The 23,306-nt window shown below is 37.0% G+C and overlaps 2 protein-coding genes across 2 annotated transcripts in view; both read left to right on the plus strand.

The window, feature by feature from the left end:
• Positions 1 to 845: 845 nt before the first annotated feature.
• Positions 846 to 17,784, plus strand: RRH (retinal pigment epithelium-derived rhodopsin homolog). The gene is made up of 7 exons (XM_003269355.4): positions 846 to 1,063; positions 6,074 to 6,264; positions 8,284 to 8,383; positions 8,922 to 9,075; positions 10,359 to 10,527; positions 15,367 to 15,545; positions 16,902 to 17,784. The coding sequence occupies exons 1-7, from the start codon at positions 958 to 960 to the stop codon at positions 17,014 to 17,016; spliced, it is 1,014 nt and encodes a 337-aa protein (XP_003269403.1). The 5' UTR covers positions 846 to 957; the 3' UTR covers positions 17,017 to 17,784.
• A 2,883-nt stretch (positions 17,785 to 20,667) lies between these two features.
• Positions 20,668 to 23,306, plus strand: part of LRIT3 (leucine rich repeat, Ig-like and transmembrane domains 3) — a 30,317-nt gene continuing 27,678 nt past the window's right edge. The window contains exon 1 of the mRNA XM_003269354.4: positions 20,668 to 20,789. Coding sequence (XP_003269402.3) covers positions 20,674 to 20,789 — 116 coding nt within the window. The 5' untranslated portion in view covers positions 20,668 to 20,673. The remainder of the gene's footprint in view (positions 20,790 to 23,306) is intronic.

A 23,306-nucleotide genomic window follows, 5' to 3' on the forward strand; every position in this document is an offset into this window, starting at 1 on the left:
AAAACATGTTCAGGTTGGTTTTCAGGTTGTAATGTGATAATCCAGAATATTTTTATTCTGTACTTTACAATATCAGTGATTGAATTCAGATACTTTGGCAAAGTATACAATGATTACTATCATCAGATAATATTAATTACTCATGTGTATATCAAACTGTAGGGGAAATTAACAGATGGATGGTGGAGTTGATCATGTTATATCCATGCTATGAAATACATAGCTACTAATAAATTAGACTTTATTAGATTCTGGGTTTATTGACTTGGATATTATAATATAGCCTTACGGGAAAACAAGTTGCAAAGTTGCATTATATATATACATTTGTACTTCTTTTTTTCCCTCGTTTTTATTTATAAGAAAAAAGTGGAGGAAACCTCAAACACTTGTATGAATATGTGTATAAGCAGAGAAAAGCCTAAGAAAGGATATGCACCAAACAATACTGGTACCTTTAGGAGAGTGAGATTTGGAAGTAGGAAGGAGACTACTTCTTTATCACTGATATTTAAATTGTTAAGAAAAAAAAACAAAAGGAGCTGAAATGGAAAGACTTGAATGGTCAACAGAAAACAGGGACCTTAATCCGAATAGTTTTAGAGGACTAAGGCTGGCTCCTATACTGTTTTCTTGAGTTTGTTTATTGTTAAATAGGTTGTGTGTGCTTGATAATCTCCTTAGATAGAAGACTGATGCCCAAATAGGTTACAATGTGTGGTGCTTGTTATTTCTTTTTGTTTTGCTAATAAGCTTTTCCCTTATTCTGGGAATTAAAGTCCTTTCCTCTTTAGCCCAATTAAATTTGTTAAGGGAGGGCCTCTATGAAAAGGCCCTTCTTTGAGGTCTCTAAGTGGAAATGATTGGTCCTAAAAAATCTTTCCTCAGTAGCTCATAAAGCAGTTCATAATTATCGAAGGCTTATTATGAAGGGTGTCTCGGTATCTTCCCTCCAAAATGCTAAGAAATAATTTAGGCAACAGTTCAGACTCTAAAAATGAAGATGGCTCGGTCTTTTCACAGACTGAACACAATATTGTTGCAACTTACTTGATTATGGCAGGTATGGATATTTAAGTAACAGTTATCCTTCTTTAGAATGGGTGAAGAAAGGCAGAAGTTTTCAGCATAAGGCATGCATCGTTTCAAGTTCCATATTATTGGCCAACCTTGACAAGTCATTTATCCTGACTTGGCTTACTCGTTGGTAAATGAGGACGATGATATTCTATTTCTGGGCTGTAAAGAGCAAATAAGAGAATGTGGGTGAAAGAATAAGTGAAAGCATTGTTAGTGATGGCCATTGTCACAGGTTATTTTGAATTTTGATAAATAATGTAAGAGCAGTGAAATGGGGCTGAGAAAAGTTTTCTGTGTGATAAATAGTTCTTTTATAAAAATCTATATTTGGTTATTGCATTGTTAAAGTTTTTTTTGGAGAAGAGTATGCACCATGGCAAAAATATATTTTTATATCATTTACTATTCTTATAACCCTCATATTTTTGTTCTTGGTGGTAGAATTTAGCTAAGAGCTTAAAGGTTCTGGAAAGAAAAAGTACTAAGAAGACAGAGCAGAGAATATTGTCATTGAGGACAGAGTCTGAAAATTCAGCTTGTTCCAGAATGCTTATTGGAAAACTCTTGAGTTTTGGATTTCATCTTTTAGTATATTTGCAACTGTGAGCAAGTTTCTTCCCTTTTTGTTCTTCCATTTTCTCATCTGTAAAACAAGGATAAGTTACCTGTCATGATTGTTATAAGGAGTAAAATTAAGTGACACATAAATGCCATATAGTAGGTGTTGGACAAATATTTGTTTCTTTTTCCCTTTCCTCCTCACACACTCATTGATGTAAAGGATTGTTTGCAGAAAAAAAGGGTTGGGGGAATGACAGAAACTTTTTATCTTTTTAGTGTATCATTGAATTGTGTAACTTTTATATTGAGCAATCACTTAATTTTCAACTTTATACTCTAATGAGTTGTAGAAGTAACTGTTATATTGAGTTCATTATTTTTTGGATTGACTTTTATAAAAATTTTCAAACATTCAAAAGTAGAGTGAAAAATATAACACATCATCCTATACCCAGTTTATAATTGTTTAGTTTCTTCCTTATAATTCAGTGTATTACTTCTAGTACTAGAAATTGAGTTCCTCAGTTAAGTTTTGCGATTTTAGTGACATGTTATCTCGTTCATTTGAATACCTCTGTATGATTAGTACTAGACAAGTTCTAGTTTTTTTGTAATTGCAAAAAAGACTGAGAAAATCTCCTAACAATTACATGGAAATACTTTGTATACAAGTGTTTGGTTTAGTTAGTTATTTGTAGATGACCAAAAAAAAAAAAAAATCCAAAAAACAACCAAAACTATCCTTTTTTGACCTGGTTACAAAATTAGCATGCAGGAAATATTCTATTTAGTTCTTATCTCTGTAACAGTAATAATAATAGTAATCTTACTACTACTGCTACTAATGTTATCATTTGAATACTTGCTATATACCAAGCACTGTTCTAAAACCTTACACATACGGAATAATTCATCCTTACACTAATTCAGTAAGTTACTCTTCAGTTTTATTTCTCTAGTTTACACAGATGAAGAGCTTAAGAAACTTGTCCAGCACACACATCTACTAAGTAGCTACACCAGGATTTGAACCCAGGCATTTTGGTTCTAGAGCCCTCACATATATATCCAAGAGTCAGCTTTATCAAGGTATGCAATGAGTATGTGTTGTTTGCTTGTGTTTCTGGTGGATCCACTGAGGGAAGCATATCTGACCTCTTTATGCTTTTGTTCTGCCCCTGTATCAAGCATCTATTTTTCTTTAGATCCCCTAACTTTCCTCCTTTAATAAAACTCACTTAAAGTTGCAAATCAAAACCAAAACTATGAGGAAAGGGTGTAGTGAAAGCATTTATTTCATTTGTTACTTTTACCCAGAGCCTATTTAGATTTTTTATTTTTTATTTAATTTTTAATTTGATCTTTCATTTATATTTTGGCTCCTATAAACTGTTACAACTTCCAGTGCAACAGACATTTTGTTAATTTAGTGTCCTTGAGCACTCTGCCTTTCCCCAGTTAAGGCTGGGAGGTAAGAGGACATGGTGAATTTGAAGATCTGAAATAAACCATTATGGATGAACTGTAAAATGAAGGGTGAGAGGTTGAAAAAGATGGCTGAGTACCAGACAGTGACGAGCCGTGTAAGTTTTAAAGGTGACAGGGAGTCACTGAAGGGTTTGAAATGGGAGTGACATGATCTGATTTGCGTTTTAGAAATGTGCTATCGTGGTAGCTAAGAGACCACATAGGAGGCCATTGCAGTGATTCTAAGGAGGCAGTAATCGCAGTGGGGACAGAAAAAAGTAGATACATTCAAGAGCTAGAAGGTGGAATTGATTGGATGATGGGATTGTGGGAGAAGGAGAGAAGTATCAAAGATGATGCCTAGGTTTCTTTTTTGAGCCACTGAATAGATGGTGATGCTCTTCATCAGATGGGAACACACCTGGGGAAGAAGAGGTTTGAGGCAGGAGAAAAAGTCTCTCAGTTCAGTTTGAGAGGTGTCCAATAAAAAGCCGGACACATGGGTTTGAGTGTCCGGTGGCTGAAAAGTATCAGAGTATAGCCTTGGGTATGAAGAAATCACTCAGAGTATGTGTTAAATGTGAAAAGAAAGGGATCTAGGACAGAAGGTTGGACAATGCACATATTTAATAAGACACAGATGGAGAAAGAAAGGCCAGGAAGTAGATCAAGAAGGGTCTGTCGAAGAGATTGGACGGAAGTCAGGGAAGACAAGAAGGAAAATGTTTCAAGAGTGAAGGAGAAGTCAACATCAAGTGCTACTTAGTGTTTACACTGACTGTGAAATGGGACTTAACTAAAATCTAACAACTAGGTGATCTATTATATACTCATTACATAAGACCTACAGCTGTGGAAACAAGGCAGCATGCTTGGCACAGCTACAGAGAGAATAGAGAAAAGGGCTAAATTGTTTAGTTCATAGCCCCCATTATTTCTAAGACTCCCAGAATTATAGTTCCTTTATTCTGGTTGCATACTTGGTAGGCAGCAATTTACTGCACTGTTTTTATCTAACTTTAAAAAGTCGTTGAATTTGTAGCTAGCCCAGAAAGAGTCTTCATTTCATTAAATTCTTCGGAATGTATCTTGTATACATGCTACAATCCTAGATGCTAAAAATAGGGCCAAAGAATCGAATTTGCTGTCATTGTGTGCTAATTATCTTGAAGGAATGATAGAAATTAAGCAATATGGGTTTTAGTTGTAGCCCACTTATTAAATAAATCTGCTGTATGTCACGTATTCAAAAACCACAGAAATCATGAGGAGCCTGAAATCTGCATGAAAAGACAAGGAAAAGTAACAGTTAAATTATATAGTGTTACATAAGACTAAGTTAATCATAAGCAAGTAGTTCGGAAATTTAAGGAGGAGAGGATAGTGTGGGTAGGATAAGGCTTAGGGGCTTGAACTGAAGTTTGAAGGATGGATGGCATTTGGATAGGCAAAGGGAAGGAGCAGGGTGCTCCAAGTGGGAGAAATATGAGTCAAGCATGGTGTATCTGGGGAAAAACTAGAATGGAGAGTTCACTTGACAAGTGTAGAAATTTGCTTCTAGAGAGTGACAACAGATTGAGGCAAAGAGCCTGGAATATCAGGTTGGGACATTTGGATTTTTATCCCACAGCCAGTGGGAAATACCACAAGTTTTCGGGAGGAGAAGAACCATGGTTAAGTCTATGTTATAGCAAGCTGATTCTGCCAGAAGCAAGGAGGGGAAAAGAACAGGAATCTGGAAGGTTAGTGTAACAGGCTAAGGCAGAAGTTCTGACTGAAGTGCCAAGATATGTTAAAAGTTTTTACTGAGCTGATGTTGTATGTTGGTGCTTGGAAACTGTCCCTCTCTGACAATAGTTGGGGAGTGATCACCAAGTAATTCTTTTCTTGATGGGGAACTCAACTCTATTCCTGCTTGTTGTGCAACCCTCCTTTAGTCTCTAACAATCCAGTAATGATTCTAGCTTCTTGGCTGAAATCTATTCACACCCCACCCCCTCACATCCCTTTAGGATCTAGTATGCCCATATCTGGCTTATGCCCTTTACAGCATGTAGGGTATGTTGAACATGCACATCCAGTACACTCAACAGTATTTCTCAGTGTAAAATAATACAGTGGCATTCTGGTTAATAAGTTTAGTTATCTGTCTATTTCAGTGCAACCAATCTGGGGCACTGACAACACTGAGGTTCTGGACCTGCAAGCAAAGAGTCAGAAACTTGATTAAGGTGGTATCAGCTGTGAGGCTTCTCTATGAACCAAAAAGCTGGCTCAACTTCCTCTCTGATAGTCGAGTCTTGTAGTATGCATTCTTCTATTGGGGTAGTGTGTGTGTGTGTGTGTGTGTGTGTGTGTGTGTGAATGAAGAATTTGGACAAGTTGAGTTTCAAGAAATAGTGGAATAGTCATATGAGCTTACATATGCTAGATGCTTAGTAAATGACAATGAGTTCAATGAAAAAAGAAGATGTGGAACTGGAGCTTGTGTCCTGGCTGAAAATAGTGACAAAAGTGCTGTGAGGATAGAATGATAATTGAAGTTTGAGAAAGGCAACTATCGAAAAAGAAGTGCCCCAGGCCCCAGGAAGGAAGAGGAGGAAGTTAAGCTGCCAAAAAGAGGGTATGGTCAGTCATACATTTGTCCTAAAAATCAACAGGAATGGTATGAAAGCCAATGAAGGGGTTTCAAGGACAGGACACTCAATAGCGATGACATTAAAACCAACCTTCAGTGCTGCCTTGTGCAATTAGCAGATTCTTCATGTTTTAATTTTCTCATTTCTGTTTCACAGAAGGGATGTGAAGATGTTGCATACAGTTTTAAGAACAGCAGGAGCTCTTCAAATAAATGAACTAAAATAGATCTGTTATGTTTTTAAAGGGGCTTAAATATTTAATTTTGAGTCTACTTTGAAACATTCAAATTAAACAAAATGCATCATATTTTTGTGTGTGTTCTCAGGTATGATAAGTATTATCAGCAACATAATAGTTCTGGGCATCTTCATTAAGTACAAGGAACTTCGGACACCCACAAATGCAATTATTATTAACCTGGCTGTTACTGATATAGGGGTCAGTAGCATTGGCTATCCCATGTCTGCTGCCTCAGATCTGTATGGAAGTTGGAAATTTGGATACGCAGGCTGTCAGGTATTGGCGATCATTGGAATGAAAACAAAATAAATAGATCAAATAAATGTAAATTTAAATGTCTAAAAAGAATCCCAAGAGTTTAAGTTGAATATTGTAGAATAATACATACAGTGCTTTTATGGAAAACAACGGAAGTGACTAGGAGAAATTAAATCACCAACGATTGTTATATTTTCAAAATTCTCCCAACCCAAAGGAAGAAACAAACAAAACAACTAGCATTCAACTAAAGAAGAGTGCTGATTTGCATATTCAAATAAATATGTGCATATTGCAAATTAAAAAAGAAATACCCTGCTTTCATCTGAAACAATAAAGTAGTGATTTAATCATAATATTATGGAAGATAGTTAAGCTACCATGTTGAATTTTTTCCTATAGAAAGTCCTCCATGAGAATTGTTACTAAATGTAATTTGTTATTTTTTAGTAAAAAGGAAATGAGTTAATATTAATTTGCCTTAAGATAGTAAGCAAATATTACTTTTGGCCTAATTCTTTTAGCAGTTTACTATCATAAGCCAAAAACTATAGAGAATAAAATGAAAGTAGTAGTGAATACTGAATAACCACGTAAGTACCAACCAGTTTTGTTAAATCTTAATGTTTTGCAATCTGTGCTTCAGATTGTTTTTCTTTTTAAAGATATAAAACTATACAGATAATGATGAAGGGCACCACATACCATCTTCAATCTTATTCCTCCCATGCATGTTTTTCTTTCTAATATATGTGCACATAAACCAGATACTGTCTAAATACTTTAGGTTTTGTGTAAATGATATCATATTGTTTGCATTATGCAATTTCCTTTCATTGTTAGATATTATGTTTTTGAGGTTTATCCATGTTGATGGATATGACTGTAAGTCATTCATTTTAACTGCTATATAATATTCCATTTTGTGAACATAGAAAGCCCAATGTACATTTTCATTTTACTCTTATTGGACCTTTGTTCCCATTTTTTTTCTTTTCTTTTTTTTTTTTTTTTGAGATGGAGTCTCACTCTGTTGCCCAGGCTGGAGTGCAGTGGCGTGATCTCCGCTCACTGCAAGCTCTGCCTTCTGGATTCACACCATTCTCCTGCCTCAGCCTCCCGAGTAGCTGGGACTACAGGTGCCTGCCACCAAGCCCGGCTAATTTTTTTTTTTCGTATTTTTTTTTTTTTTTTAGTAAAAACGGAGTTTCATCATGTTAGCCAGGATGGTCTTGATCTCCTGACCTCATGATCTTCCTGCCTCGGCCTCCCAAAGTGCTGGGATTACAGGTGTGAGCCACCACACCCGGCCCCCCTGTTTTTTTTTCTATCGCAGACAAGGCTTCAATAAATGTTCTTATATATGTCTCCTTCTGCAATATGTGAGTTTCTTTAGCCACATTGCTTAGGAGTGGAATGGTTAAGTTGTGGAGAATGTTCATCTTCAACTTTATCAGAAGTAGCCAAATTGCTGTCCAAAATAGTTATTCAAATTATGAGAACGTCTATTACTCCACATTCTCCTTAACATTTGGGATTGTCAGACTTTTAAATTTTCATTTTCATGAGTGTGAAATGCCATCTTATAATCAGTATTTCTTTGAATATTTATTGTGGTTGTATGTCTTATGTTATAAACATTCAAATGCTAATGGGCTTGTGTGAATACTCCATTCATCATCTGGCCATTTTTCTATTGAGTTTGTCTTTTCCTCCTGTTGAATTGCCCATCTTCTGAATACTAGTCTTTTGCTGGTTTGTGGTTATTCTGCACTCTGTTCGTAGAGTGTTGTAAAGAAATTTCACTGTAAGTCTTAAAATTTTCAAAAAAGTTCATTTTAGTTAATGAAATTACAAACTACTTTCCATAAATTCTTTTATTAAACCAGTTATAATTTGACAATGAAGATGTATTTTAAAGTAGTAAAGTAAAAAACCTTTAGTATACTTGAGATATATTCTAACAATGGACAAAAATCTAAATGTTTCTTGGGAGGGTGTTTAGAATGGTAGAGTCTTTTCAATTTTGGTTTTCAGGTTTATGCTGGATTGAATATTTTTTTTGGAATGGCAAGCATTGGATTACTCACGGTTGTGGCTGTGGACCGATACCTGACCATCTGCCTTCCTGACGTAGGTACAACACTTTTCTCAGCTTTCTTAATGAATCCATTTCTTGACTAATGGCCACTCAATATATATACTCTAAAATATAAACCTAATGGTTTGTAGTTAGGGTCAGTTTTATTTCTCTGGCAATAATTGTTCAAATGTTTCAGTGGCTTCCTATTGTACTTAGAATAAAATCCAAATTTCATAAGGCCATTCACACTTTGAGGTACGGTCCAAGCCCAAAGTGAGGTCTTCGCATCTGCTGTTTTGCTAGGTCTGGAAAGCTACTCTTCCTGCTTATCCTCTGGCTGATTCTTTTCTCATTTAGGTTTCAGCTTAAATGTCTTTTTTTTTTCCGGAATGTGAACTTATGTAGATAGGCTTAGTAAAAGGGAGAATATTTTTGTTAATTTTATTTGGTGTTGCACTCATGTTTTGGCTCCTAAGGCCAACCAAAGTGCTCTGTAAAGAATCTACTTGATAACACTTACAAACAAGCAAGTTTAAAAAAGTGAGTCCCATTAATGGCAAATGCTGCTAATATTTCCTATGCTTGATAATAGGGAGAAGAATGACCACTAACACTTACATCGGCTTGATTCTGGGAGCCTGGATCAATGGCCTGTTTTGGGCTTTGATGCCTATCATAGGGTGGGCTAGTTATGCCCCAGATCCTACTGGTGCTACGTGTACCATAAACTGGAGGAAAAATGATAGGTGAGAGACAAGTTTACACTTTATAATCAAATGCTTCTAATGTAGACATTTTCTCACCCTTTCAAATTTAAGCTCAGATCATGTGTTCTTCATACAGAAGGTGGCAAAGCACTTCCCTGGTAGTGATGATGTGATTCTCAGTTCAAAGTCGGAATTGAGAAAAGTGACTTATGCTTGTTTGCAAGTAAAGGTCATCCAGCTCCCTTTGTCTCCTTTACCCCATTCCTTCCTCCCTCCCCTGTGTTCTCTCTTAAGGCAGCAATGCAGGGTACCAATCACCCTTCCAATATTTGCACATCTCAAAGGTAGGATCATGAGCAGGAAAAGGGTTAGTGAAGCTAGACAGAGTGTGCAGTTCTGGCAAAAGCCCAGGCTGCCTCCCTGCTCTCTTTTCAAGATGGTCTGGTGTTCAAGCACATTCTGAGAACTGTGTAGCAAAAGTACAGTCACTGCAAAGATTTGCCTGCTAGTTAGTGAGGCTTCTTTATATTTTCCAGGAACAAGATGATAATTTAGTTCATTAAAGGAAATGAAGGATGACATAAAAATGAACAGAAAATTTCCAGATCTCACACCAGATCTAAAGTTTCTTCTGTAGATTCAAAAAGTAAAGGCTGGGCACAGTGGTTCATGCCTGTAATCCCAGCACTTTGTGAGGCTGGGGCAGGAAGATCACTTCAGCCCAGGAGTTTGAGACCAGCCTGGGCAACATATTGAGACCCTGTCTCTACAAAAAAAAAAAAAAAAAATGCGGAGGGTGGTGCGGGGCGGCGGGGGGTGGGAAATTAGCTGGCTGTGGTGGTGTATGCCTGTGGTCTCAGCTACTCGGTAGGCTAAAGTGGAGACTGGCTTGAGCTGGGGAGTTCAAGGCTACAGTGAGACGTGATTGTACCACTGCACTCCAGCCTGGGTGACAGAGCAAGATTACGTCTTGAAAAGAATTAAAAGTAAATAATTTAGGCTTTATAGCCCAGATATTCTGTATCACAGCTCTTCAACTCTGTCATCATCCTGTAAAAGCAGCCGTAGCCAGTATGTAAATGAGGGTACATGGCTGTGTTCCAATAAAACTTTATTTACAAAGTTGAGTGATAGGCTGAAATAGGCCTACAGTCCATAGTTTGTCAATTCCGGGCCTAAATGAACTAAAAGTCAAATATACTTCTAAAACTATTTAACAATATAATGACTACCAGTATTGTTTTTAATAATTATCTCCTTTTTCCCCTTCCCCTGTTCAGGACATTAAATGAGCAATCATGATTGCCTTTTCTTATTTTCAGATCTTTTGTGTCTTACACCATGACAGTTATTGCGATAAATTTTATTGTGCCCTTGACAGTGATGTTTTACTGCTATTACCATGTCACGCTATCCATTAAATATCACACTACCAGTGACTGCACTGAGTCCCTCAACAGAGACTGGTCAGATCAGATAGATGTAACAAAGGTAAGAGATCAAAATCCTTGAAAAATTGTTGTCATGGAGTTTTTACTCACTCATAGTTGAAAGAGTCCCTGGGTCCACCGCGGTCTTCTCTCCCTCATCTCCAATTCTCACCCCCCAGCTCTTTCTTCTGTGTTTGCCTCCTTATTTCTTTTTTTGCTTTTGTTTTTGTTTTTTGAAATGGAGTTTCACTCTTGTCATCCAGGCTGGAGTGCAATGGCACGATCTCGGCTCACTGCAACCTCTGCCTCCCAGGTTCAAGTGATTCTCCTGCCTCAGCCTCCCCAGTAGCTGGGATTACAGGCACCTGCTGCCACACTTGGCTAATTTTTTTTGTATTTTTAGTAGAGATGGGGTTTCACCATGTTGGGCCAGGCTGGTCTTGAACTCCTGACCTCAGGTGATCCGCCTGCCTTGGCCTCCCAAAGTGCTGGGATTGCAGGTGTGAGCCAATGCGCCTGGCCACTTGCCTTCTTATTTCTGAATGATATGCTGTTTGCTCTTTTGGATATTTTTGTTGGCCATCATCTCTTGATTTCCTACTATGGATGATGACGATTTATTCTCTTACACCACCCACCTGCCCAACTCCTCCTCCACACCTTTCTCCTTACCTGTCAGTATAATGTTAACAATATTTGGTTAGATAAAGAGGCTCTTTCTCTGCTCTCAGTATGTTTAAACACACCACAGATGTGATGAACCTTATCCTCTTCTTGGAGCCGTCCTCCTGGTTCCCTGGGGCCTCTTGCTCTGGTTTGAACTGATTGCTCCTGAGGACCGCTGCTCAGAAAGCCAACATCCTCAGGTCTTCCTTCATCACCAGCTCAGGATGCTTTCACCTCCTTCCAGGGTCAAATTCCCTGTTTTCTGGAATGCTTGTCTTCCTTTTTTTTTTCTTAGTTTATTTCCTCTGATTTGGTGGAGCACATTCTTCAATTAATTCCTGAGGCTATGGGAGAGGTAAATTGTTTTTAAGACTTTGCATGACTGAAAATGTCTTAATTTTACTATCTTGTTTGACTGATTGTTTGCCTGGTCTAGAATTCTAGGTGCAAAAGTAATAAACAGTTTTGAAGGCATTGCTCTACAGTCTCCTAGCTTCCAGCATTGCTGCTACAAAGGCTGATGGCATTCTGGTGGTTGATGCTCTGTGGTGATCTGTGGGTTCTCTCTGGAAGCTTATAGGATCTTCTCTATGTCTCTAGTTTTCTGAAAATGTATACTGATGCACCTTGGTATGAGTATTTATCCAGCGCTGGGTACTTGGTGAGTACTTTCAGTGTGGAGACTCCAGTCTTCCTCTTCTAGGAGATTTCTAGTATCATTTCTCTGATTATTCCGGTCCCTCTGTTTTTTCTTTTCTTCTCTTTTCCTGGAATTCCTTTTATTTAGATATTTAATCTGCTAGATTTATCTTCCAATTTTCTTAAATTTTCTCTCCTATATTGTCTATTTTTGTTTGTTTCTTTTGTGGTTGTTGTTTGTTTCTTTTTGTTTCTACTTTCTGGGAGATTTGCTTAACCATATCTAGGTCTAGGATAAGGGTGAGGATAGTGAAGGCCAACCCTTGGGTGCAAAATTCAAGCAAGCACCAAAAAACTCATTAATAAAAAAAAGTAGTTTAATCTAGTACTTAAAGAACAATATTAATGTAAAAATTATATTGAACAAAATAGAAATTTTAAATAAAAACAGGATCCAACCCTGCACTTATGTAATTCACCTGATTCACCTCCCCCTGATCCCAGCCTGATAATATCATACAACCTTTCTGTAACATTTTTAACATTCTACTCTCACCTTTACAGATAGGATAAAAACCTTTTTTTTTTAAATTTCCAGCGTTTATTTTAAGTTCAGGGGTACATGTGCAGGACGTGTAGGTTTGTTACATAGGTAAACGTGTGCCATGGTGGTTTGCTGCACAGACCATCCAGGTATTAAGCCCAGCATCCATTAGCTGTTCTTTCTAATGCTCTCCTACCTCCATCCCTCTACCCTTCGACAAGCCCCAGTGTGTGTTTCTTCCACCGTGTGTCCGTGTGTTTCCATCATTTAGCTCCCACTTATAAGTGAGAACATATGGTATTTGGTTTTCTGTTCCTGCATTAGTTTGCTAAAGATAATGGCCTCCAGCTCCATCGATGTCCCTGCAAAGGACATGATCTCATTCCTTTATGGCTGCATGGTATTCCATGGTGTATATGTACCACATTTTCTTTATCCAGTCTATCATTGATGAGAATTTAGGTTAATTCCATGTCATGTCCATGATTGCTATTGTGAATAGTGCTGCAATAAACATACATGTGCATGTGTCTTTATAATAGAATGATTTATATTCCTTTGGGTATATACTCAGTAAAAGAATTGGTGGGACAAATGGTATTTCTGTCTCTAGGTCTTTAAGGAATTGCCACACACAATCTTCCACAATGGTTGAATTAAATTATACTCCCATCAAGACTGTAAAAGTGTTTTTTTCCCACAACCTCACCAGCATCTGTTATTTTTTGACTTTCTTTTAGCAGCCATTCTGACTGGTATGAGATGGTATCTCATTATGGTTTTGATTTGCATTTCTCTCGTGATCAGTGATGAGCTTTTTTTTTTTTCATGTTTCTTGGCTGCATGTATGTCTTCTGTTGAGAAATGCCTGTTCATCTCCCTTGCCCACTATTTAATGGGGTTGCTTGTTTTTTTCTTATAAATTTTTTTAAGTTCCTTGTAGATGCTGGATATTAGACCTTTGTCAGATGCACAGATTGTAAAAATTTTCTGCCATTCTGTAGGTTGTCTGTTACTCTGTTTATAGTTTCTTTTGCAGTGTAGAAGCTCTTTAGTTTAATTAGATCTTATTTGTCAACTTTTGCTTCTGTTGCGATTGCTTTTGGCATCTTCATCATGAAATCTTTGCCTGTGCCTATGTCCTGAATGGTATTGCCTGGGTTCTCTTCTAGAGTTAAAAACCATTTTTATTGATAAAACAGCTATTTTATACTCCATTCTCTCCTTGTTTTATGGATGTATATCTCCTGTTATTTCTGTGATATTATGTATATATTTATATTTCCTTCTGTTTACCACATATTTTTGTTTCCCCTGAGTTCTTGCACTGTTTTTTTTTTTTTTCTTTGCCTGTCAGTGTAAAAGTTTTCTTAATGTCTGGTGGTCAATGATTGTCCCTTCATACTTAAGAGTGATGCATTAAAAATGTTGATTGTAAGCATGGAGATGCTCATTAGCAAGATGTTTCTTCTGGGGGAATTTCTAATTGTCTCTGTAGTTATTATTACTATTATGACCACCATCATCATTATTATTATTTGCTCTCACTGTGATTATCTGCTAATCAAAAAAATTTTTTTTCTAACTTCCAAACTCAATCTGGAAACAAATACAATCCTATTTTGAGCTCAGTGAATTCTAGCACAGGCCATTTCTGCTGGATATATATTACACATGATGCAGATAATTTTGTAAAGGAGCTCTCTTGTATCTTGTTTAAATGGAAAAATTATATTTTTCATGTTGCTCCCTCCTGATTGCCTGCTAAAATGATGTAATGGAGGTTTGGGGGAATTTCTAACTGTCTAGGTAACTATCTTTAGGTATTTTATTCTGGGCAGATCAGTTCCTTTCATGTTCCTGGGTGGGAGGTACAAGTCTATCTCCAAGTTTTTTCACACTCAGTGCAGGGAGGGGGCAGCACACAGATACCCCTCTTTTCAATACAGTACTGAAGTGCTTAGCTGAACCTGGTGTCCCTGTGTTCTGAGTTTCCCAAATTAGCCTTCTTCTTTTTTTTTTTTTTTTTATACTGAGCCTCTGGAAGTCTTCCAGGGAGAGGAAGGGGAAGTTACTGAGTAGACTGAGTGGACAGGGAAAAAGATTTGGAAGTCTACTTTCTTCGTAGATTTCAACCAGTTCTATTTTGAGCTCCATGTACACCCCCACATCTAGAGTTTTCTGGTACCCTTTGTTACCAGAATTTCTGTAGCTCTGTAGTATGGATTGGTCTGTATCTGGTTTTCCCTCATAGTTGGCTCTTTTTAACATTTATTTATTTACTTATTTATAAAATTATTCTCATGTTTCTTACATAATTTGCCACTTGTCCAATGGTCATTGTTTCCATTAAAAAATATGTATTATCTAATCTCTGATTCTCTGTCCTCACAGGTTTATGTCTTCTTTAACCTCTATTCCATAATTTTAGCAGGCAATCTAGGGAAGCAATATAAAAATATGATTTTTCCGTTTAAACAAAATGCAAGAGATTCTAACACAGCAGAAATGGCTTGTGTTAGAATTCACTGAGCTCAAGATAGGATTGTATTTGTTTCCAGATTGAGTTTAGAAAGTTAGAAAGTTACTTTTGTTAATTTAGCAGATAATCCCAATAAGAGCAAATAATAATAATGGTGATAATAATAATAATAGCCATGCCAGGAGTTCATAGCATAATGGTGTGAAGTGGGGTGGGGTGGGTTTTTATCTGTCTTTCATCAAAGTCAGCTTTTGTACTCTCCCCTAGCATACAGAAAGAAAGAGGGCATTCCTTATGTGTGTGTACCATTCTTAAAAGCAATGTTACATATTCTTGATATACCCATGTCACAAGGTCTTATTATGATAGAGGACTTCAGGCACTTGCAAAAAGAACATTGAAGGCAAAAAAAAAAAAAACAAAAAACAAAAACTCAGCTATTTCCTTTATGTCATCAAAAACATAAACACATCCAAATTCCAACCTAGATAGATTTTTACCCAACTTTAGATATATTAATATTTAAATATTTTAGGTATTGGGCTTGGTGAATATCTATTTCTTTTCAGATGTCTGTGATCATGATCTGCATGTTTCTGGTGGCATGGTCCCCTTATTCCATCGTGTGCTTATGGGCTTCTTTTGGTGATCCAAAGAAGATTCCTCCCCCCATGGCCATCATAGCTCCACTGTTTGCAAAATCTTCTACATTCTATAACCCCTGCATTTATGTGGTTGCTAATAAAAAGTAAGTAATGTCTAAAATGCTTGCAATACAAAATAAAACTGATATAAAAAGAATGTTAAGACTTCTTGGGAGAGAAGTGACAGAAACCCACTTCAATCTAGCATAAAGGTCATTTGCCTCATGTGACTGGAGCAGCATCTAGGACCTTAAATGCCTAGAGCTCCAGATTTGTTACAGACTCTTCCCACACAGTGGCAGAGATGATTGTGGGCAACCCCAGACCCAAGTTCTACCAGCTAAGCATCCCCAAATGCCAACTGCATCTCAGATGGCTCTCTGGCAGAAAAGCCCCTGGGATGTCAGTGGTCAGCTTAGTTCAAATGGTTACCCCCACCCCAAATACATGGAATAGTGGTTTCCAAAGAAAAGAGTGATTCTATTACTGGAAAATGGACAAGGCAACATTGGGCTCACTTGGTGGGTAGCATAGATGTATATTTACAAGAAATAAGACATATCATTCAAATGCAAGGGAAAAGTTTAGTCCCAACATAAAAGGCATCTGGATACTAGAGAATTCTTACCTCCTCTCTTTTTTGGGTTTCTTAGCAAAATGTTCCTTTCCTGCCTCCTTAGTGAAGTTTAGATGGAGTCTGTCTCTGTCACCCAGGCTGGAGTGCAGTGGCATGATCTCAGCTCACTGCAACCTCTGCCTCCGGGTTCAAGCAATTCCCTGCCTCAGCCTCCCGAGTAGCTGGGATTACAGGTGCCTACCACCACGCCTGGCTAATTTTTGTATTTTTAGTAGAGACGGGGTTTCACCATCTTGGCCAGGCTCATCTTGAACTCCTGACCTCATGATTCGCCCACCTTGGCCTCCCAAAGCGCTGGGATTACAGGCGTGAGCCACTGCGCGCAGCCGAGGTCAGGTAATTTTATCCTGGAATGGCAATGTTTGGAAAAGCAGTTTTAGCTACAGGTACGTGAAGAAACATAAAATTTTACAGACCAAACAGACCACATAAGAAGAATGAAGAACAAATTTTAAATTCAGAATCTGCTGGTAGTTCTTTTGGAAAATTCTTGCTAGGAAGAACAGATGGATGAAATACACATTGTTAGTTCAAATAAACAACTCATGGCACTTGACATTAGTAGCGTCCTTTTAAATACATATAATTATTTACTTTTATTGGATATCTTCAATCTATAGAATCAACAGTGCAAAATTGGCCTTTAACGGTACCATATACCTTATATATTTATAAAGGTTCTCAACAGGACATGTTAAAGTTGGAGGCAGAAATTTATCCAGAGATGTAAATTGGCAGTAGTGGCATCTTAGCCATATTTGAAAATGCTTTAGAAGTTCCAAATCATTATGGGTTAATGCCAGATTTTCCTTTTTTATTGTAGGTTTCGGAGGGCAATGCTTGCGATGTTCAAATGTCAGACTCACCAAACAATGCCTGTGACAAGTATTTTACCCATGGATGTATCTCAAAACCCATTGACTTCTGGAAGAGTCTGAAATAAGAGAAAAGGACACACTATCAAAACACTTTAGTATTTTGACAATGCTTTTCTTTTAAATATGACCCCATTTAGATCAAGTGCAGACATGGATCATTGTCCTATGAGACTGTAAGCTCCTCAAGCGCAGCTCATTTTTCTGTTTGTGCATTCTGGCTGCTGTAGTGCATGCTTCTCTGTGTCCTGATATGTCAACTTATTGCTCATCTCCTTTGATGAATTAGGCATCGGAGGTTAAGGTCCCCTTTCTTTCTCCCTATTATGGCATGCGTTACACTGTACTAATGACCTTTAACTTGCCTGGCTCCTCTATTAGAATAGAAGCAGTCACTAATTTAATGTTAGAATAAATGAATAAAAACAATAATAATGAATAATTCTAGATAATTACTGAAATGAGTTGTTGGATGTTCCCAGTTAGAATAGAAAGCATTTTTTGCATTTCAACATTTTAACATTTAAATCAATTAACTTACGTTATTAAACAAAAATAATCAAATGAACATTAAACATGATTGTTTCTAAATAAAATGTTAAGTCAATGCATATATATTATATAGGATTATAACCCCTGTGCATATTTTGATGTTTTCTGCAATTTTGATTACCATTTTTCTGCATATATATTCCATATATTTGCCAACAGAGTTAACTTCAATCAGAGTGGAGATTTTTATATGTTTGTTCTTTGATGTATCCTTAGCACATATACCCAATTCTGTCTGGCATGTAGTAGGCACTCAATAAATATTTTTTCAATGTCAAATGAATTTGTAGACTCACATATTTGTCATTCTAAATGACTGTTAAGCATAGTACAAAATACCATTGTTTAAATAGCAGACATTTAAATTGCTTTCCAGTTTTTAGTTTCATGGATATACCACTGAAAATATTTCAGTGCAAACATATTTTTTCTTTGGGAGAAGTTATTCTATTTGAGTGTTTCTTTTCAGACTAGAAATACGGGATACAAATACAAAAACACTATTATTTTTGCTAGCTTCCTTTCTGGAAAGATTGAATTAGTTTACACTGATACTGGCAGTGTCTAAGTGAGCTTTTCACTGCATATTCCTGCTAATAGTGCTGTATATATTTAAATTATGAGTTATATACTCTAACTTAAAGTCATTTTATTTCACATTTCTTTAACTGCTAGTGAGGCTGTGTATCTTTGCATATTGTATTTTTTAATCTCTATTTTTTCTTCCTGTAAATTGTCTCTTTAGCACCTTTGGCTACATATTAAGTAAAATACAGGTATTAGTTTTATGTGTATAGTCCTCTACGTATATGGAAAGGTAAACTGTTATAGTAATCTACCTTATCTCCTAACTCTCTGACTTTCCCACTGCAATCAATTCATACAATACAACCGCAATCAATACAATTTCATAGCTAATCTTTTAAAAATAAAGTTCCAATGCCTAAATTCTTTGGCTAAAAACCTTCACTCACCCACCAAGTAAGTATAAACCCCTCAGCTGGATTTTCAAGGCCCTCTTTAACATACTTCAAAAGGGACTTTTCAGCTTTTTATCTCTCTTCATGGCCAAATTAAAATGTCTAGTGTTCTGAGAGAGTTCTGAATGCTTTGTGTCACTAGCTCTTTGCTCATGCTGTCTATTGTAGCCGAGCCTTTTTACAGGGAAAGCATAGTGAAATCTGCTCCCAAAGTCCCAGAGCCATTAAAAGTCCAGGACAACTTCTGTAATAATGTCTAGAAAAATGGACTCAGAGTTCCAGTTTGCAAGGCCATGAACTCATTTCCAGCAATAAGCAAGAAGCAACTTTGCCTCAAATATAAAGGACCTCAACAGTGTACAGTAATTATATTTCAATGCTATATTGTTTATTTTTTAATTTGCTTATATGATAAAACTAGGAAGACCTGGCTTTGGTTACATAGTTCCCTCTGACCTCTTAGTTTGCTAATTTCTGATGTTTTTATCTTTAAACAGCATTTCTATGCTCAATTTGGCACATCTTGCTTCCATGTAAGTCATAACATCCATGAAATTAATGATTCAAAAACTCTTGGTCACTTGGCGATCAGAGCTTTACTCATCCTATTTCTTTTTCCTCTTGTGCTCAAAAACTCGAGGCCACCACCTCTCACTGCATCTCCAGCACTGGGAAACCTTAGGGTTGTTTTTAAATCCCTTCTTCATCCTTACATCTAATCAATCATTTCTCTCTCCTGGATGTTTCCTGAAGCTGCATTATCCTAACTATTACTAGCACAGCAGTCAAGGCTGTAGCCGAATGGCTGCTCACCTGGACTATAACCACAGACATCCACCTGAAGCCTCCTCCTTTCTTCTTGCTTGTTCTATCTAGAAGCCTCCTCCTTTCTTCTTGCTTGCTCTGTCTAGGAAGTCTTGTTTGACTAACAGGCTGGGTTTGATGCTCTTTTCTCGTGCTGCTTTAGTAGTCTGTTCCTCCCTTTATCGTGTGAGTTCCTTATGTGTAATAACTGTCTTATTCATCTTTGTACCCCTCAGTGCCCAGCAGAGAATAAGTACTCAGTAACTATTTGATGAACGAATGAGTTGTGCAGAATCTGAAAACCTGCAGTAGTTTATTTTAATTGAGCACAGTTTTTCAGACTCTATGGTTTTTATATACATTCTATTAGTTTTAAATAACATTTTCTGTAATACACTTATTTTTATAGAATTAATTTTCTTTTAAAAAAGTTTTTAGTTAGAAAGGATGGTTAAAAGCAGCCACTAAGAAGGTTAAATGACATATATTTATTACTTAAATCCTTGATTGTCCCTGTGGATTCTCCACTTTATGAGTGTGGAGATAGTTTTAAATTTAATTACATTTAATTTTTATTTTCTGACAGAGTCTAATATAGCTGAAAGAATTAGAGTTGATCTTCAAATATGGCTTTGATGCTGATAACTTGGGAAACTATTGAACAGAGATAGTTGCCTGCATTAAAAATAAACGTGCTGGGATAAACCTTCCACACACTGAGATGACCTGGAAGAGTCTCAGAACACGTTCTCATTGGAGAACTTAGTCCTGCCACATCAGTAGTGGGTTGAAGCGTTTTCCCTATAAAATCTATGTAACTGACTTGTTTTACTTTACTTTTAGAGATAGCCAGTATGTGGCAACATCGATAACTCTTTTCTAAATCATTTTTATGTCATGTGCTTCTATTTTTAAAACTAAATTTTGTAAAACTGAATTAGTAATGCATGCTGGCAAAAACCAAACGCAAAACATTTTATAATGTTGTAACATGTAAATAATCTACAGAATTTTCTTGCATCTGCCAAGACTGAATTATTTTTAACATTAAGTATATTTTTAAGATGTAGTGGCAAGTACATCCAGAGGAAAGGGATTTAATAGGCATTTTCTTGCAAATCTAGATATGGGTAACTATTGAAATTGCTTGTCATGTGTTTGATTTTCATTTTCCTTAGAATGTGTTACTTTGCTGAAACTGTATTCAAAGGCTGGATCAATTGATCTCCTGCAAGATACACTTGAAGGTTAAGTAACTACAGATCTCAGCTAATCCCATGTAATCTGCTGTTACTAAATGGCTGTTTGTATTCCAGGCATACCAGTTTCTGAATGCTTAGGATTCGGTTTTCATCTTTTGTTTAAATAACCTCTAAAAGGAGCAATGCATCTCTTTGCATGTCTGTGCATTGTCCTTAGCTTTTTGGAAGGAGTGGGCTGTTCATGTCCTTCACAGTGCACCTGTGATTATCACGGCAGAAATGACGGCTCAGGATCAAGGTATGCTCCTCTGCTTGTTACTAAGTGTTCTCATTATTTTGACAAAAAGGACCCAAACAAGAAAGCCTGCTTTTGAAAGCAAATGTTTGGGGATCAGAAATCGCAGAAGAGAATGTTTAGTGTCCATAAGCTTTAACTTAATTGTGTTAATACTGGTCACCTACTCCTTCACTGTTTTAATTTTGAGTAGTTTAACTCTCAAAGGTCTCTCAAGTTATTGGAAATTTCTAAACACATTCTGTGTTCCAAAATTTTTATTATGCTCATGTTCGCAAATTGTTGCTTGAGATCAAACCATTTAAAAGTGCGTGGCCAGCTCAGCCCTTGATTGTAGAAAGGCTAAGAGGGCAGGCTGAACAGGAGCTCTGTGACATGCTCAGATCCTTTGCTTTCAGGGCTCTCCACTTCCTTTGAGAAAATTATTCATGCCAATTGAATGGCAGAAAGAAAGATCTCAAGAGTGAAGTTAGAGAGGTTAATAGTTGGAATTTTTCATTTTAAGCTGATGGAATTTACAAAATAAAGAAGATTGAAAAAGATACTGTCTGTTGCAGACACTGTAGGATCTCACAGAAGTTATTCAATCTCTAGGTTGCTTTAGCATCTACTTGTGTAGTGAGAAGAGTTATTTACTTGTAATGTGCATGAGGCCTTTTAGATATGTTAAATGCAAAACAGAACTCTTGCTAGCTAAACACAGTGGAACTTGAATTTTTTTTTGAGAGGGTATTTCATAAGAAAATCAGGTTATTTGTGACTTGGTTGAAGTAAACGGTGTCTCAGATAAAATAATTTGTTAAAAGAGTTGCCCAATTTATGTCTTATAACTTTAAACAAATAAATAATAATAACTAAGACGTATTTGTGAAAAGCTTATCTTGTTATTGTATAAACTTTAGTTAACCAATTCTTGGTATTTTTTGAGATATTCACTGGGTGGTTAAAGACAATGAAGAGAATGTAGCAAGTTAAAGGCCTACTTGTCCAGGGACGTGCAGCAGTGAAGGATCAGGCCACGGTACTTTTGAGAAACTATCACAGAAATGTTTCCTTCTTTGTGGTGATCCCATTATTGATGGATTTTATAAAAATTATAGAATATTAGGCCTAGCAAGAAATAATCTAGTTCAACCCCTTGTCAGTTTATAAGTGAAGAAACTAAACTGTATGGAGACCAAATTACTTGTCCTGGATCATATAATTGTGCTGATATAGTAACTAAGTTCATAAAGATGCTAGATCTTTTAGCGTACAAACTAGGCTTTCTTCTATGATAGCATGCTGAGATACTTATTTTATTTATTTATTTTTTTTGAGACAGAGTCTCGCTTTGTCAGCCAGGCTGGAGTGCAGTGGCACAATCTCGGCTCACTGCAACCTCCATCTCCTGGGCTCAAGCAATTCTCCTGCCTCAGCCTCCCAAGGAGCTGGGATTACAGGCGTGTGCCACCATGCCTGGCTAGTTTTTGTATTTTTAGTAGAGACGGGGTTTCACCATGTTGGCCAGGCTGGTGTCGAACTCCTGACCTCAGGTAATCCACCCACCTCAGCCTCCCAAAGTGCTGGGATTACAGGCGTGAGCCACCGCACCCGGCCAATACTTTCTTAATGAGTAGAAACTGCTACCATTCTGGTATAAAGTAGTTCTGAAATCTGTGATACAAAATAGAGATGAAAAGTAAGAGATACCCCTACAGGATTTCAAAGATTCCATGAGGTCTTCTCCTGAAGTTATAGAAAGGACATAATACTACCACTACATTGCAGCTTTATGCTGCTTACGTGTGTATACATTATGAGCTGGTTTTTCAAATCCACTGATTTAATGTCATGTGTTTCACTAAAGGGTTATTTTACTGTAATTATTTACTAAATTTATAGTGCGCTATAATTTAGATGATACTTTGCAAAACTTCTTATTGTTTATTTTTCATAATTCAGATGAGTATCTCATAGGAGATAAGGCTTTTTCCAGGCTAAAATGAATCTAAATTCTCAGATTCCTCATACTTTAAATTTACACATGGGACAGTGTTGTTTTTCTTTCTTTCTTTCTTTTTTTTTTCTATTTTGAGATGGAGTCTCACTCTGTCACCCAGGCTGGAGTGCAATGGCATGATCTTGGCTGACTGCAACCTCTGCTTCCCAGGTTCAAGCAATTCTCCCACCTCCGCCTCCTGAGTAGCTGGGATTACAGGCACCTACCACCACACCTGGCTAATTTTTGTATTTTTAGTGGAGTCGGGGTTTCACCATATTGACCAGGTTGTCTCAAACTTCTGACCTCAGGTGATCTGCCCACCTTGACCTCCCAAAGTGCTGGGATTACAGCCATGAGCCACATTGCCCAGCTGGGACAGTGTTGTTTTTCTATGCCTGTTTTATATGTGCCAACAAACAAGATCAAAATGTGACTTGCTCAAGGTCAACTCCTAGTTTCTGGTTTATTCCTCAGGCAGAAAGCAATGTGCAAGAAATGTTATTAAAACAGAGCTCAACTTTAAACATGTACTGTGA

This window comes from Nomascus leucogenys, chromosome 18, assembly GCF_006542625.1.
Source record: "Nomascus leucogenys isolate Asia chromosome 18, Asia_NLE_v1, whole genome shotgun sequence".
Taxonomy (NCBI): Eukaryota; Metazoa; Chordata; class Mammalia; order Primates; family Hylobatidae; genus Nomascus; species Nomascus leucogenys.